The sequence below is a fragment of the Rattus rattus genome, chromosome 12 (genome assembly GCF_011064425.1).
Source record: "Rattus rattus isolate New Zealand chromosome 12, Rrattus_CSIRO_v1, whole genome shotgun sequence".
NCBI lineage: Eukaryota > Metazoa > Chordata > Mammalia > Rodentia > Muridae > Rattus > Rattus rattus.
In genome coordinates this window covers 51,106,702-51,125,622 of record NC_046165.1, presented here as the reverse complement: position 1 = coordinate 51,125,622, position 18,921 = coordinate 51,106,702, and the positions used below count along the sequence as shown (strand labels likewise).

General features: G+C 37.5%; 1 protein-coding gene across 1 annotated transcript in view; it reads right to left on the bottom strand.

The window, feature by feature from the left end:
- The window catches only part of Rb1 (RB transcriptional corepressor 1), a 152,478-nt gene that overhangs the window by 90,354 nt on the left and 43,203 nt on the right, over positions 1-18,921 (bottom strand). The window contains 6 exon segments of the mRNA XM_032917967.1: positions 264-374; positions 4,637-4,704; positions 4,756-4,760; positions 5,703-5,736; positions 12,226-12,345; positions 15,272-15,387. Coding sequence (XP_032773858.1) covers positions 264-374; positions 4,637-4,704; positions 4,756-4,760; positions 5,703-5,736; positions 12,226-12,345; positions 15,272-15,387 — 454 coding nt within the window.

Genomic DNA, 18,921 nt, shown 5'->3' with positions numbered 1-18,921 from the left:
CCTTTACCACAGGCTCAAAACAAAGGGGCCAACTGACTGCACCTACAAACCTCCCAACTGTGAGCTAAAACCACCTTTTCTCTCAGTAAGTCATCTCATCAGATGGTGCCACAGTGAAGCAAAGCTGAGAACAGAGGCAGACTCCGAGCCTGATTAATGTTTCATCGTCCTCTCAGTTTTAGGGCTAGTCCAGACCTATAGACAGTCAGTACGTAATTGCTGGAGAAATAGGAGAGGGGCACTGTGTGGTTTGCAATACTTACTGTATGGCTCTCTGAGTAGTGCAGGAGGCGAGAACTTAATAAAATAGTCAACTACACACAACATTAACTGAAATGAGATTACCAGATCATCTTCCATCTGTAATACTTCTCCTAAAAATGAAAAAGATGCACATTTAAAAGTTAATTGTATGTATCTATTACTTATTTAGTTGCCTGTGTGTGCATGCATATATGTGCATATGTTTGTGAGCACATGTATGTATGTGTGCATGTACCACAATGCACAGGTGGCTATCAAAGGACAACCTGCAGGAGTTGGTGCTCTTCTTTTATTTTGTGCGTCGAGTGACAAACTCAGGGTGCCAGGTTGATGGCAAGTAACTTTACATGCAAAGCCATCTCACTGGCCTCAATATTTCCATTTTAAAGAAAAGTTAAAGATTGGTACCTTTAAACTGAATAAAAATGTGGGAGGTAATATATTCATATGCTCATGTATTTGTTAATCACTACAGCCATGACACTTTTTTTTTTACAAAAAATAAAATAAAACTGAGATTTAAGACATAATTAAAGTTACAAAACTAGGTAGTGTTAATCTACCCTCTGAATTGAAGATTAAGGATAATATTATTCATTTTTTAAGATTTATTTATTTTACTTATGAGTGTACTATTGCTGTCTGCAGACACACCAGAAAGAGGGCATGAGATCCCATTACAGATGGTTGTGAGCCACCATGTGGTTGCTGGAATTGAACTCAGGACCTCTGGAAAGGCAGTCAGTGCTCTTAACCACTGAGCTGTCTCTCCAGCCCCAATAATTAATTCTTTCTTTAATAATTAATTATTAAAATCATCTGATGTTATTTTGAAAAATTTACTTCCTATTTTGATATGACGTGCAGAATTCATATTTTCCAGAAACCATGTTGAGGCAAATGCATGCTAGTCTTTTATTCAGAATACTTATAAATTATCTCATATGCTCAGTAACCCCCTATAAAATATTACACTAGCCAAAGCCATCAAGAAACAACACACTTAGAATATAATATCCAGTTTATGCTATATATAATATTCAACTACAAGGCTTATAAAAATGAATACATAATAGGAACCTATATACAAATGTAAATTATGATAAATGTAAGTGCATAATTTCTTATGGCATTATGATTTTTCTAAAGAAAGAAGTATAGGGGCTAGAGAGATTGCTCATGGTTAATAGAACTTGCTGTTCTTGCCAATCCAGGCCAGGCTCCCAGCACCAAATATCTGTAATTCCCATATCAGGGAAGCTAATGCCCTCTCTGGCCTCCACAGGTACCAGGCATACATGTAGATACATATATGCAAGCAAAACATTCATATACATAGAAAATGAAAATAAATAAATTTTTAACTAAAAGAAACATTTGATTTGATTCACTTTCTTCTGGGTATCTGCTAAGCTAGTAATAATGACTATGAATATTGAAACTCACAAATATGTGAGAAAATTAATAACCCTGTATCAGGTAGGTATTTTAAATTCATATGGTAAGGTACAAAAGAATGTTTGCAATGAATTTAGTAAAGAAATATCACAGCAAAGTAAAAATGAATGGTATGAAAATGTCACTATAAACTCATAATTTGTATGGTAAGTAAAAGCTAATGCTAATGAAGAAACAGGGATGAAGACTGCTATCAGGTGTATTAAGTAAGAAGAACAAAGCCAGGTGAGACAACCTCTCCCTTCGTGAACAACATTCTGAAAGGAACACACACACTTGCCAAGTGCCAGTAAAGGCAGTAGCAAATCTATAACACTAACAGAATGCTCATCTTTTCCCTCTTCTGAAAGTATCTCACATGCTCATATAATTCTGACTTCGAGGGAGAAGTAATTGCTACAGGAAGTAAAAGGCTCCAGAGATCCCAGTATGCTATGCTCACTGGGAAAAAAGGAGAGTAGAAAATTTATCTTACAAAGACTAAGAACCGCCGAGGCTCATAGCCTTCCAGACGCATTCTCTAGTCTCGCCCTTCCCTTCTGTAAAGTAGTATAACACCTGTTTACAGTGCACTGCATTTCTATGGGGAATACAAACTAACTACATGGTAAGTGGAAAATGAATGAAGGGAGGGTCTCAGACTTAAAACTCAGAGAAAACCAGTAAGATGAAGGAGAAAAAGCACACTCAAAAGAAAAAAAGTAAAATCACAAAAGGGGAGAAAGCCAGAGAACATAATAGGAAGAAAATATCTAATAAACAGACAGAGCTGGCGCCCTCCACTACAGTGAGCTCCCACAGTGCCCCTGCACTACAGTGAGCGCCCAGTGCCTGGGGTGTCACACAGGAAGACCATTAGCTCTAAGGTAGTCTGGGCTACATGCCAAGAACTTGCTTTCAAATGAACGAACAAACAAACAAATGAGCTCACTGATCTCAATTTCTATAAAGACAAGGGGTCAGATGAACTAAGCAAGAACTAGGATAACAGAATTAGTTTAGTTCAAAACAGACAAAAGACAAGATGAATAGAAACTACGTAATACAAAGTTGGGGATGTAGCTCAGTACTGAATATTCATGAAGCATTCAGTTCAATTCCCAGCATTGAAAAAAGATTTAAAATAATTAAAATGAGAGGAAAAATATGAAGAACAAAACAATCTGATATAATGTTCAAAGAAAGCATACTGAATAAAATAATACCTTAAAATACATTATTAAGATGTCTCAGAAATGAAAACACAATGCCTAGTTTGTTTTTTTCTAAAGTGTTCTGGGACAAATGACTGCAGTATGATACAATAGATCTCCTAGGAAAGGTATTAAATCTCAATTTCAGTATTGATTCACTTTATTTTCTGCACATGAGCATTTGCCGGCATTTGCCTGTTCCCGTGAAGGCAGAGGAGAGTAGCAGGCTCTTGGACTGGAGTCAGAGACTGAGCTGCCATGTGGACTGAAAGCAGGGCTCGGCTGCAAGCTTTAACCTCAGCTAATTAACTAGCCAACTAAAGATGGCGCCACCTACTTCGCCATCTCTCCACACTCAATCTCAAGTTTAAACAAGAACTCATCAAGTATTCAGCCACTAAACGACAGGAGGAACTCAAGCAAGCCTCAGATTTCTTAAAAGTAACATTCAATACTGCAAGATAATTCCTTAAGGGACAAAATGACTCAAGAAAAGGCTACACAGTCAAGTTCTCTTTCAGGTATAAGTACTGTGGACATTCGCCATTAACAGGCAAGCATAGGAAAGACGACATGAAAAGGCCCTGTTTTTAAAATCCCACAGGTGGGAGATGGCTCAGCAGGTGAAAGCGCTCTCCACCAAGCCTGAGGCACGGGCAAACACACACGCTAAGTAAATAAAAGTACAAGACAGTATTGAATCCTTAATGACACAATCCAGTCAGCTAAGAAGTAAATCAAAATAAAAAAACTCAAAGAAGCTGTAATAAAGTAGTTATGATGGGCACAGAATGCACTTACATACAGAACTGAGACTAAAGGCAAACAGTAACTATAATTACAGATGAGTAAATGTTATAGTCTTCGAAAATGAAATGAAGACAATAGGATGTAGTAGTCAGAAAGTGGGGAGAGAGGATGATGAGCCAAGAGTGATTATTATCATTGTTTTTCAAAGTAGATTGGTGTACAGTGTTGTAGAATTTCCACTTCCTTGTTTGTGGCCATACCACCTTGAACATGCCGTCTCGGCTGCTATGAGGACAAGGCCTGGTGAGTATTTGGGTGAAAGAACTCCCTCTTCTCTAATGGCACTGTGATGGGATCAAGTTGTTTCCCATCAGCACGCTATACTGAATCTCATATGTACTGACTACTCATCATGGTTTAATTCCATTTTACTTCTCCCCATCGTTTTCTACTTTTTCCAAGTCAGAAGAGGAAAAAACAGAAGAATTCACCCTGAATCTGGAATTGGTACTAGCATTTAACTACTATACTTTTCCTTTTCGCTGTATTAGCATTATCAAAATACAAAGTCTGAAAAGAAAAGCAAAGATTCTCTTAGGAAATATTTTAAGAAACACCATATAAAGTAAGTGGCCAAACACATATTATTTCCATTTCTTATTACTTCACTTTTGTAAATTTAAATAAATTTTTAAAATTCAAAATTCACTAGGCCCTGATTTTTATCCCCAGCACTGCTAAAAAAAGGAAAATGGAAAGAAAATGGAGGAGAAAGGGGGGGACTGAGAAAAGAAAGCAGGAGAAAAGAAATTAAACATTTCTAATGGTGTCCTACTACCATAGCTATAAAATGCTTCACTGTTAATAAGCCATGCAGAGAAGACAACAGAAGCATTTATTTTGTACTATTCCAAATGAACAATTTAATCATTATATTTGACACATCGGCATGTGATAATCTATTCATTTACCTTTAGCTAGTAAAAAAGTGATCCAAGAAACTTTTAGCACCAACATAGAATTTATTTCAGTAGATAACCTGGTAAACAAATACAAAGCAATAAAAAGGTTAGACACTGACGAAGTTCACCAGCTCTTTGTCTGGTTAGTTTGTTCTGTTTTTAACTATAGACTTGAGCTAAATGAATACATAATGGAATGCAACCTTTGTACCTAAACTGAATTTATCTAGTTCATTTGGTCTACCTACCAAAATATTTATTCTAATCTAAAACTATATAAAGTATACCTTTATACTTGTTTGCTCTGTTTTTCTAATTAACATGGACAATGTAAACAAAAAAAGGATAGGTGGCTCAGATTTTGTCAACTTAACACTTTGCCTTAATAATTTTTCCATAGAATGATCATTCATTACAACTGATAGATTTATATCACTTAATATCTGCACAATTTGCATTTCTATCAATCATTTCAATGCTAGTGTTTCACGGAGCAGAAAATCTCCAGGACTACATAAGCTATTTACAGAGAATTTTACAGTTATTTACTGACATACTGTTATAGGCTGCAGTACAAATTTTCAAGATAATTTAGGATTTGTAAATGAGTTTTTTTATGAGTATGAATATTTTGCCTATCCTGGTGCTTGTAGGGGCCAGAAGTGGTCATCACATGTAACCCCAGGTAACTGGAAATACAAACAGTTGTGAGCCACCATGTGGGGTATTGGGAATCAAGCCTTGGTCTAGTCTTCTCTCCAACTCCCTAACTGAGAATGTATTTGTTCTTCTTATATGAAAGTATGCAGAGCCTTGTTGGTAAAATCCCTGGATAGATCATCAATAAAAACTAGTGAACTGCATTTTCTCACAAAAGTGACAGAACACTGAATTCCAGCTAATTGGTTCTCCTTTTACCATACAAGGCACATATTTTTAGAAAATAAACAATCCAAACAGGATTTTACCACCTTAACTTATAAAATAGTATATTTTATAACCAAAGTAAACAACATGTTTGAGATTAGTCCAGAATCACAACCATTAGTGAAAAGATAACACTACTTTTACCCACTGCTGGTTGTGTCAAATATATAAGTCCACATGTCCTGAAAGGAAAAATAATTTCAGTAAAATAACAGCTTAAAAAACTTTTAAAATACTGTAGCATGAGTCATTAGCCTTCTAAAGCAAAGTTTAAGTATGTCTGCTTACTACGAAGTGACATCTCTCATCACTATGTTCTAACTACAAAAGAAACGGCTTCTGTCACTCACTTTTAAATCAAAACCAATGACAAGACCAGACTGTTAGGTCAGTGGGTAACTAATAACTATCTAACCAGTAAGTCATACACACACACACACACACACACACACACACACACACACACACACTCCTTATAATAAACAAGATTTGGCATTGCAATTGCAATCTGGTTTCTTTTTTTTTTTTCTTTTTCTTTTTTTTTCCGGAGCTGGGGACCGAACCCAGGGCCTTGTGCTTGCTAGGCAAGCACTCTACCACTGAGCTAAATCCCCAACCATGCAATCTGGTTTCATATTCCAGAAAACTGTACAAGTAAAACGGGAAAAGGAAACCTTGGTTTGATTCAAATTCACCAACATTAAAGCTAAATTATTCCATAAGACCAGTCAATAAAAATCTTAAGTTGCTTTTACAAAGTACATGGCAGCCTTGTAAGGCCAAATCAGACTATGTCATTCCCCAGTGTAAAAGCATTCAGCAACTTTCACTGTCTGCAGGGCACAGTCCTAGCTCGCTCCTGACCCGACGCCGCCCTACCTTCCAGACATCAGCAGTTCAAAGCCCATCTGGCCACTGTTTTGGCGTGCACATGTTCGTCACATGCTTAACATGCTAAGTTCTAGTCCCTACTCATTGTTCTTGATACATTTCTACTTCTAATTCCTATTCAGCATTCCCTTCTTCTCCCTTAGTCAAAACCTTCAGTATTACTGTTACCCTTCTCACTTAGTTAAGATACAACATGTACTGAATCATTTCTACTTAAATACAATACTCTTCAATTCAGCGTCACAACCATAACTGCATTTTTATGTGTACATGTTGTGGTGTATACATGCTTGCACTGGCACATAAGTGTGCATGTATGTGGAGGCCTGAGGTTGATGTCAGGAATCTTCTTCAATTGTTCCTTTATCTTATTCTTTGAGGGTAGGATCTCTTGATAAAATTCAGAATTAATGGATATAGCAGGGTCCTAATAGTTAATCCTTGACGTGGTTTGTTAATTTGTTTCCAACAAAACGGCTGACATCATACATTTTCTTAAAGTGTACTTCATAAAACACTTCTTGTATAAGATCTTAACTGCTGTTAAATGCTGTTATGGTTTGTGGTTTGAATGTGAAATATCTCCAACAGGATCACACTTGAGAAGGAGTCTCAGGGCTCAGGGTAGGGGTAGAGGCCCACTTCCTGTTCATGCACTGACTCCTTGGGATGGGTGCACTGTGGTCAGGAGCCTCCTGTCCTGCCTGCATGCTTCCCAGGCCTGCTGCCACACTTCACTGTGAGGAGTTATATTCTTCTGGAACTGTAGGTCAGCCTGAGTCATTTCCCCCTTAAACTGTTTTTGTAGGGGTATTTTATCACAGCAACGGAAAGTAACTAAGACAAATTTAAGTATAAGTCATTTAGAAAATGCTGAACTCAGCCCAACAAATCTATGCTATCAAACTAAACACCATGCTTTGCCTTGGTATTTTGTGACTGTCTAAGACAGGACACAATATGAAGATACAGTACTGTGCAGTATTTTTCAAACAGACAATTTCTTTTTTTTTCTTCTTGTTTTAAAAGCTAATATTTGGGCCTGAGAGATAGCTCAGCAGGTACAGATGCTTGCTGCTGCAGGTTTGAAACTAGGGCCCACGTGGAAGGAGAGGGCCAACCCCTTCAGTTACTCTCTACTCTCCACATCTGAGCCATGGCACACATTTGCCCTTGTACATACCCAACAAATAAGTTACAATACAAAACACTAAAAGCTATCATCAAAACACTATACATGTATTATCTCATTTCATACATTAAATACTTAACAGGTATGTGGAGGCTATCCTTGATTGTCACCTTGATCTCATCTGGAATTCACTAAAATCCAAAAAAACCAGATCTTTAGGTAGAGAAAACACACCTTTAACCCCGATCTAGTCTGGGTCCCACCTTCTTCTGGGAGTCTATATAAGGAAGAAGAAAGGTTTTGCTCTTTGCCTGCTTGTCCTCACCTTGTTAGCAAAGTCCATTCCTTCACTGCCATTAGAGCCTACTTCTTCAGATTCCAGCATATGCTGAAGACCAGCTGAGGTATCTGGCCTTGTGGGCTGAGTACACAACTACTGGATTCTTGGACTGTCCATTCATAATTAACCATTCTTAGATTAGCTGGACTACAGCCTGTAAGCCATTCTAATAAATCTAATAAATATATGTCCATTCTGTAAGTTCTGTTACTCTAGACAGCCTTGACTAATAAGTACTCCCAGTAACTTGACTTACACATTAGAAAACGAAGTACCCAAGTCAGGTAGCTCATTTATCCGAGATCACATAGTATATGCTCAAGATCAGGTTAGAATACATACCTGTGTGACTACTTCTCCTCTAACCCCCCCGTCATATAAATATCTACTGTTTTTGATAGAGAAAAGGAAGGATGAATGGGGGGATTCCACCCTACCCTCTCTGTTGTAAGGGCATCTTGTACTTCACCATACAGGAAAGGAGTCTATGCATATTTACTATGAACAGTTCATTATAGATTAATGGTTGTGTGTTGAGTAGCCCCAATTTGAGTGGTGCTTCAAGAGGAATGTAAAACTCAGCTTCACACAGAGAGATGATAACAAAGGCAAACTGTAGAACATAAAGAGAGAAGCACCATCACAGAAATTTCAAGACAGACCAGGGCAGGGCCTGCTCTGGAACATTTACTGCTCCCAGTTCCCTGTCAAGTTTGCTGGCTATAGACTACAGGAGAGATACCTCTAGGAGTTAATTGTGAGTTCTCTACATCAAGTACATCTCAAAGATTCAACTCCGCATTGATTACTGGTGTCTGTGTTGATGGTCATCATGAACTCTCATATTCCAATTTGCTTGAAGAAAATTCTTTGGGAACTGTGGTCCTGTATCCCACAGACTGGACTGTAAATACTGTTGCTTATGTTGGCCCTTAGGGAACAGGATACAAAAAGATCCAGAGCACTTCAAAATTGTCTATATAACTCCTAAAGCTTTTGAATTTCAATATCTAGTAGCTGCAACAGTCTTTTCTGTCTTTATGCAACTTAATCAATTCTCTATAAATTTCTTTCTGCCCTTCCAAATACTTAAAATTATTCTTCAAAATACAGATATAGAATTAGATTAAGATTTAGTAGTCTTAACATTAATATGAATATAAGGAGAAAAATGTCAGCTTAATGGCTTACCTATTGTCCACTACTCTATTTAGAGAAAAAAAAGTGGTAAACCACGTAAACAGAATATCCTGTAAAGCCTAAAAATTGCATATGAGATTATTCCCTTTTCTCCCTCTCTCTCAACTACCAGGATATCAAGTGGACTATATCAGAGGAAAGTAGAATAAACAAACAAATCCCTGAAAACAGAAGCTGATATCAAAGCAGAGTATTAATGTCAGATAAAAAGTAAAACTACTTGGAAGTATCCAATCAAAATTATTATACCAAATGGGAGGGAACTCACAGGGCCTCACCCTAGATAAATAACAGGTAATTAAGGGATGAGAAGAGCAGGAAGAATAACCTGTCTCCCAAGGCAAAGCTCATTAATTGATTATCCAATACCAAATGGTTAGCCTTTAAATCATATACACACAAGAAACACTAAACAGACTCAGCAGGTTATAATTACAGATTTATGCATATGCATGTGACAACAACAACAACGAAAACGAGGTGCCAGATTTAAAAGGAAGCAGGAACACAGTGTGTGAAGGGAGGGGAGGCATGGGAGGAGTCAGAGGAATAAAAGGGAATTGGGAGAAATGGTGTAATTATATATTTTTCTCTTTTTTTCCCATTTTTTTTTTACTGGATGTTTTCTTTATCTACATTTCAAATGTTACCCCCCTTCCTGGTTTCCCCTCTGGAAACCCCCATCCCATCCTCCCACTCCCCTTTCTTCTATGAGGGTACTCCCCCCCCTCCCTCCTGCCTCCCTGCCCTGGCATTCCCCTACACTGGAGCATCCAGCCTTGTAGGACCAAGGGCCTTTCTTGCCATTGGTGCCCAACAAGGCCATTCTCTATTACATATGCGGTTGGAGCCATGGATCCCTCCATGTGTACTCTTTGGGTGATTTAGTCCCTGGGAGCGCTGGGGTGTCTGGTCAGTTGATATTGTTCTTCCTATGGGGTTGCAAACCCCCTCAGCTACCTCAGTCCTTTCTCTAACTCCATTGGGGATCCCGTTCTCAGTCTAATGGCTGGCTGCAAGCATCCGCCTCTGTATTTGTCAGATTCTGGCAGAACCTCTTAGGAGACAGCTATATCAGGCTCCTGTCAGCAAGTACTTCTTGGCCATCAGCAATAGTGACTGGGTTTGGTGGCTGTATGTATATGGAATGGATCCTCAGGTAGGGCAAGCTCTGGATAGCCTTTCCTTCAGTCTCTGCTCCACACTTTGTCTCTTTATTTCCTTCTGTGAGTATTTTGTTCCCCCTTCTAAGAAGAACTGAAGCATCCACACTTTGGTCTTTCTTCTTCTTGAGTGTAATTTTATTTTAATAACAAAAATAGAATAAAATTACTACAGCAGGAAACAGTAAACACTGTACCCCAAGTCATTCCTAGCCCTCAAATTCTAGATCTAGAAATAATCTGATGGTCTTTTTTTTTTTTTCCTTTTTGGAGCTGGGGACCGAACCCAGGGCCTTGCGCTTGCCAAGCGCTCTACCACTGAGCTAAATCCCCAACCCCCTGATGGTCTTTTTTTAAAGGACTGATTTGTATAGTATTTTTTTTTGCTCTTAAAGACTCATTTCATTTTTATTTATGTGTGTTTATGTGTTTGTATCTGTGCAAGTATCATTCAGAGACCAGAAGCTGAAGTTACAGGCAGTTGTAAGCCACCTGAAGTAGGTGCTGGGAGTGGAATTCTGCACAGGCAGTAAGCATCTTAACCACAGAGCCATCTCCTGAACCCACCAGAATTTTTTTAGCAACTGGTTCAGAGAAATTTTTACTTACTTTGTCTATCACAGATAAGAAACCTCTACTACAATTATAGCAAACTTCATTTGAGTCATTTCATGCTATGTACTAGAGGCTTGGATTTTCCCCCTTTGCACTGTCACAATCATAGTATACTCTGATTTATATATTTAACAAGTACTTCTTCACACTGTTATTCCTCACCAAAACTAGCTTATAATTGCTTGATTATAATTATATTTAAAATCCAGTTATGAAGAGCTTGTTTCTAATTTTCAGACATCTAAATAATATCATGACAGAAATCTTTGAACTTTTTCATATTTGGAGCCATAGTCTTATGAAAAACGAGAAGATGCTCTGCTTGGAAAGACTGCCTCTGAACTGCACAACTATTCTCTCTCCCTCCCTGCTCTTTATGTAGCCTCTCCTTCCTGGCTGTTCTCCCGAGTTGGCCATATCCTATCTCTGACTCATTCTGTCAAATCTTTCCCTGATTTGTTACTTTGTCTGCTTCTCAGTTAGATGTTATTGTTTGGAATTAAAGGTGTATACTAAACAAGTGTCTGTATTCAAGCCAGAGGGATCAAAGTTGTGGACTAACAGATTCCAGCTGGATCATATCTTTAATGTGATCTCTTGTCAGAGCAGCCATGTTGTTGGATTAAAATTCTTCTACAAGAATTGATTGCTTCTGATGGTGGTATGGCTAGGGAAGGACTCAGTTTTCTTTAACGTGAAACCCACCAGTAGTTGACCATGCTCCAGTAAGTATATGGGCAACACAAACTGGACTTCCTTGTTTTCTTTCTTTTTCTTCTTTTGGGGGATGGAAGTCCCAAAGTGGGCAGAACTGGGAAGTGAGAGAGCTTGGGGTACATGATGTGAAATTCCAAAAAAAAAAAAAAAAAAAAAAAAAATCAATAAAAATATGAAAAACTGTAAGCCAAACTTAGCCATGGCTTTTCTAGTTGAACAGCACAGGTGGAGTCTTCTCAGCCACCACTGGGAGCACATATCACAACTTAGTAACTGCTCTCGCACCTTCTATTGACAATATGGTTTCTTTCTAAGCTGGAAGAAGTTAAAATTTAGATCACTATTCTACTAGACAAAATGAGAAGCAAGCTCAAAATCTGAAAAAGCAAATGACATAAAAATGGTTAATTTGGGGGCAAACACTCAGAATGTTTATAAACTGATATACAATTACCTAGGAATTAATAAAGAAATAATAACAAAATAGATAAGGCTAGGGGATAATACTTAATATTTCTATTAAACATGAAACAGTTCCCAAATTGAAGTAAAATATCAATAAAAATAAAAAACAAAGAATGAAAGTGCAAAGCTAACAAAACTTTTGTCTTACCGTTCTAATTTGCTGTAGAGTGCACATAACACATTGTACTTCTTCAATAGCCTTGACACAGCATTATCCACTTTGGTACTGGTATCAATTTCTTTTAATAAGTCAAAGAATTTATAGACACTACAAAAATTAGAAAAAGAGTACATGAGTAGCTATCAAAATTTGTTTTATTTCACTTTCAAAGCATGTGCACTTCAATTCAAAAGACTGCCAACTCTACACTAGATCACTGTATATTCTCTGGAAGGGTTGTACTTGTTTTTGCATTTTATTAGAAACAACCCATGCCCTAGTATCTATCTACCACTGACTATATCTATTTAAAGTTAAGAAAACAAGAAAAGCAAGGGCCTAAAATATGCATATTTGTTTCTAAATATATATGTATGGGTTTTTAAAGTAAAATTATTATTAATTGATGCATAAAAGCCCCAAAATTGTACATTTTAGGCGAGTAGCATGTGATGGTTTCATACACATAAAATACTGTATAACAAAAATAAACATATAAATCTCAAGTATTTATTACTTGCACAGAGCAAAAACATTTAAAATACATTCTTTCAGATTTGTGAAATACATTGTACTCAAATACTAAACAGTCTTTTGTATCTGTTGTTTTTTCAAAACATATAGTTCATTCTGGTACTTCCACTTCATATTTGAAACTCTGTCCTTACTTATTTATTATTTACTCTTTGAACAAATAGCCATCTTCTACCCCTAAAGCCTTTCAATCTCCAACAAGGACAGGCTAACAGCACTGCACACTGCTCCCCATCCCTTCCACATCAGGCTGCCTTCCTCATCTCTCTAAACCTCTCTAAACTAAGTGCCCAAACACCCTGTTTGGTCTGACACTGCATCCCAGACAGCCATCGGCTGCTCTGCCCGTGCCAATGCCTCACCACGACCACCCCTTGCCCTGCTAACTTTTCTCACCATTTGGCATTTCCTTGTCATATACACACTTACATTCTTTGTCTTACCAAAAACTTAATGATTGACTATTTAGAAAAAGAAAATTTTAAAAAACTTGCTAAATTTTTAAATTGTTAAACAACTTCTAGTAATTCTTTTATTGTTTTTTTGTAAAACTTGATCTTCAATATATATTTTTTCAATCGGGCAGAAAAGACAGACTGATCAAATAGATCTCATATATCAATTACCATCTCTTCTTCCTACTCTTCACAAGGTCTCACTTCATATCCCTGGCTGACCTGCAATTTGCTGTGCAGACCAGTCTGGCCTTGAACTCACAGAGATCAGCTTGCCCTACACCATCACACTTGACTTCATATATTAATTTCTAATTAACTTTATATATACAATTGTACAAAAGCAGCTAAGTAGAGCAAAGAATAGTCATTACAACTATTATAGGCTGTCCAAAGCAAAGCCAGATAAGACAGTACCTGTCTACAGTCCAGCATCTGGGAGTCTAAGAAAGATTACTTATGGCCAGGAGTTTGAGACCCACATGGCAAGTATAAGGTTATACCTCAAACCAACCAAAGGAGAGTATGAGCTCGTCAGCAGGAGGCAAAAGACAAGTGCAGAGGATATTAAAAAATGTTCATGACAAGAGGGTTAGAGCAGTGTTGGTAAGCTATGTGGAAAGTGAAGAAGAATGCAGGAATGGCAGAAGACAGCAGAGGTCAAGGTGCTGATTGGAACTGCTCTGAACTAGCAATACAGTTCAGGAAGTTAGCGAGAAACGCTGAAGTTCAGTTACACATGAAGGACTTTGGTCAAAGAATGAACCGTCATTCTCTCATGGGGCCTTGGGTTTACACTTACTTATGCTGTATTGATTAGAAGAAAAGAGAGAGGGGTGAGTGAAAAGGAAGAAAAGAGTTCATCATGTAAATTTGTAGGATCAGAAAAAGAGAATCAACCAGAGTAGTGCACATGTTTATGAAGGAACACCAACACCTGTCTTGAGAGGAACTGAGCACCACGGAAACTAAATTGTTATAACAAAGTTGTCTCTTTCTAGGGGTAATTTAAGAGAAGGGATGGGGAATCAGTGCCTGTGGTATTAGAGGCACTGACTCTTGTGAACCCTTGATGCTTTCTGCTATTTATATCACACACACACACACACACACACACACACACACACACACACACACACACCCTTTGTTTCCACACTGTATTCAAAGGTGGTAAAAAAAAGTGCTATAAAATGTAGCAATTTCATCTACTTAGTGTAACTAAAACACTAATTACATTGAATTATAGACAAACTCACTGAAGATCTGCATCTATTTACCAATCTGGTAAAATTATTTACTGCTGTATTTTGTAGTCCTGTGAGTTTGTTTAAGATGAAAATCTACAAAGTACTAGAGAACAAATTAATATACGTTTAAAGCTAAAAAAAATGTTAAGAAATGCCTGGGTCAAGTGTCTATCAATACTGAGTATGTAGCAGTTTTTATGTAATTAAAACTTAACTTAAAATTAAGACTTAATTTACATTAAGTCTTTAATGTAAATAAATCTTATCCAAATTTAAAACAGGCATCTTAATTTTTAAAATATTTTTATTTTTTTTTACTTCTAAGTCTCTGTGTGCATGTGTGCGTGTGTGCACGTGTGTGCGTGCATGCATGCATGCACCTGTTTTTGTACGGATTTGTGCAGGTGCCCATGAACACGGAGGACCAGGGATCAGTTTCTAGCACCCGTATGATGACTGACAATATCTCTAAGTCCAGTTCCAAGGGCTCTGATACCCTCTCCTGGCCTCTTCAGGCACTGCACATGGTGTACTTACCTGTAGGCGAAACATAAAATAAAAAATGATAAATTCTTTTTTAAAAAAAAGAGACATAAAAGTAATAAATTCCTTAAAAAAAAAAATAAAACAACCTGCCCAAAGTAAGTACGCTTTAACCACCCAGTAGAGAATTAAAATTCATTATTGTCCCAAATCTATTATATTAAATGTGATTTTAGCATTTCCACCAACTTCTTAAAGTATATTAAAACATTCAAAGCCCTTTTTAAGCCAGGGCTTTTCCATCAGAGCTTTTACCTGGTTTCTATGCTTTTCTGTAGCTCAGTAAAAGTGAATGGCATCTCATCTAGGTCAACTGCTGCAATGAAGATGCAGATGCCCCAGAGTTCCTTCTTCTTCTGAATATATCCTTCCTAGAAATAAAAAGGTTCAAGTATTTTATTAAATCATCTGCACACTGGATACCATGTTAAAATTGAATTACATATGATTTTCTCATTGAACATAAAAATGTAATTTTAAATTCTTATAATGGCATATACTTGAAAATATTTAACTTTGTATTAATATAACAAACAATTTTTTACATATTTAAGTATACACTTTCTATACCACTTAGCAATTCTATCCCCAGGACTTATGCCCAGAAGAAATCAAAACACTGCTAATAAATATAATCTCAAACTAGAAACCAAGCAAATATAACAGAAATAGAACCAGCAGAAATAACCAAACTGGTAATTCTATAAGCAAACTGCAATGGAACTATGCAGCTGGTGCTGTCTAACAAAAAAGAAACGGCCCTAATAAATGGAGCAACATAGATAAGTAAAAATTATTACACTGAGAAAAAGTCACCAGGAAAAAAGAAACAGCTAGACACAAGATGGTAGCAGATTCTTCCATACAGCTCCAGAGAAGATAAACACTCATTTACTGTCAGAAATTAAGTAAGCAGCTGTCCAAACCAAGAAGCGATGTGCTGGGGACTGACTACAGAGATGGCAAGAGCACCCACCTGCTGCTGTGGTTTGAATCCTGGCTGCTGGTCGTTATACAGGGATGTATTTCCATCAACTTTTGAACTACATACTTAAAGCAATACGGCTTAATGTAAGCACATTAACTCGGTAAATCTGATTCAGAAACCGTTACATAGTCCTCCTACTGAAACTGAAATATTTATACATACACACACACACACACACACACACACATATATTGACTTAGCATTACAATGACAATTAATAAAGTCTCAGAAAATAATTTTGCCTAAGTCTTTAATTTTTGAGGTTATATCATTCCCCTTTCTCTTTTCTCCCTCAACCTAGTCCATGTACTCTCACCCCTGCTCTTTCAAATTCATAGTCTCTTTTCTATTAACTGTTGTTGCAAATGTGTATTTGTGTGTGTCTATATGTGATCTTAAATACATAAATACCTCCTCATTTTGTATTTTACTTGTAAGTGCATGTTTTAGGACTGACTGTCTGGTACTGGATAACCATTTGGTGTACCTTCCTGAGAGCCTCAGCCTGCCTCAGCATTCTTTAGCTGCCTATAGATTTAATGTAGGGTTGGGGGCCTGGGAGCTTTTCCCTTCCATGTCAGCATGTCTTGTTGGTGTCCCCCTTGTTGTCTATGTTTCTGTCCTCGATATACCTGCCTATAAGCTACTACAGTCTTTTCTAAGAAAACTCTCATAATCTTAGTAACTAAAGATGATAAAACTTACTATATTGCTTATCCATTTTTTAAACACCAGAAAAGGGTTTTGTGTTATGCTGGAAACTGAAACCCAGGTCTCATACATACTAGGCAAACAAACTCTCTAACACTGAGCCACAGGCCCTTCCCTAAAAGTCTCAAATTTTATAAGAATAAAGCCCTACCACAGAATTATACACTGTGGCTGCTTTGCATTTGTGTGTGTGTGTGTGTGTGTGTGTGTGTGTGCATGTGTGTGCGCGCGCACATGTGTGTGTAGGCTAGAGGCTACTGTGGGCTATGTTACTCGGTTGCTCTCCACTGTATCTTTTTGCACAGGATCTCTTACTGAGCCTTAAGCTTGCTGCTCAGCTAGACTGCTAGTCACGAAGCCCACACTGGCCAGTCTCGGCTGCTGCCCTCTCCTAGCATTGGAATTAGTTTGAGCATGGGTAATCTGAACTTGGGTCTTCATGTGTACATAGTTATCCACTGACTCATCCCAACCTTTCATTTTTTTTTTTTTTTTTTTTTTTTTTTTTTGGAGCTGGGGACCAAACCCAGGGCCTTGCGCTTCCTAGGCAAGCGCCTACCACTGAGCTAAATCCCCAACCCCTCCTTTCATTTTCTTTAAGGTGTATTTCAAACGAGTAGGAGTATTTAAATTTTTACTTAATTTGTTGTGTTTTTTTTCTTTTATGGCTCATTTTTTAGGTATGATATCTATGAAACTTATCTCTAACAGTTTCACAATGATTTCTTTTATGTCCTACTTTAGAATTATATGTCTAAGGTTCATGTAAACTAATTTTTCTAAGTACTATGAGAAAATAAATTCTTTTATTTTTAATAGCAATCCACATCATACTGGTAAAATCTTTGAGTACAACTTGGCAGAAGTTGGCCCTCTCCTACCACGTGGGTCCCAGGATCCAACTCCAGTTGTCAAGTGTGGCAACAAGCACTTTTACCCACTGATCCTATCCCTCAAACCCTGTAATGAATTTTTTACAACTAGATATCCAGCTTCATTTGTTGAAAAGAATAGCCTTGTTTTACTGAATTGCCTTTGCACATCTCTAGAAAATGAACTGACAAAGCATGTGGTCTATTTCCAGCCTCTCTACTCTGCCCCACTGATCTACCTACCACTGGTCTTTTTACCAACACCACAATATCTGGATTACTATACTTTTAAAGGTTCTGGACCTTTAATTGAATTTGAGCCAAGATACTTCTGTCAATTTCCCTGGAAATGCTATACTTTTAACTCAGTTTTAATTTCTATTTTAATGCTATGGTTGAAGAGTCACACTATCTAAATTTTTTCCTTTTAACCTACCACACCATGAGCCTTTTTTTCTTAGCTCTTTTCTGTCTCTCTGTGTTTAACTCCAGCCGGTTGCTACCCTTCTTTTAATAAGCACCCGCCCACTTCCACAGCCCCGCCATCCTCTACAAACACAGGGTCCTAGGCTCATGCTACTTTGTAGCACAGAGGCTCTGGGAAGCTCCAGGACTTATTTCCAATCAGCTTGAAAACTGGCTTGTTTTTGTTTATTTGTTTTGCTGTAATTTCATAAACCTTTTCATAAAGAACTTGCAAACTATAAAAGAAGGCTGGAAGGATAGATCAACGGTCCAAAATGTACACTACAATGTACATTCACAATCAGTTCCTGGCACCACATCAGGTGGCTCACAACTGTTGATCTGACTGCACCTCTGATCTCCAGCTTGCATGAGGACCTGCACTCCTGTGCGTGTGTGCGCGCGCGCGCGCACGCACGCACGCACACACACACACACACACACACACACACACACAATTTTTAAAAAGCTTAAAAATTATTAAAGGGGGCCCAGAACAGCACTTAAAAATTGTTAGAACAAAAGCAACTATTTCTCAGTGAAAACAATCACTCACAAAAAGGTAAAACTTCTGGAGGAAATGGATGTACTTCGCAAATATTAAAAAAAAATAGAACCTTTCAAAAACCAGATTCTGCAAATGCTAAATCTTAGAATAGTGTCAACTGAACGATACGTTGTTAGGATGTTTTGAGATATTTAGTTGTGCAGCTAAGAATTCATCCAGTGAAAATTACTGAGGAGTTGGGTCAAGATCCTTAAAACAGATGTTCCAATAGCTACTTACATACCCCAAAACAGTGGCAATCACCTAAATATCTTAAAATAGATTGGCTAATAAACAGTGCGGAAAGGAATACAATATCTCT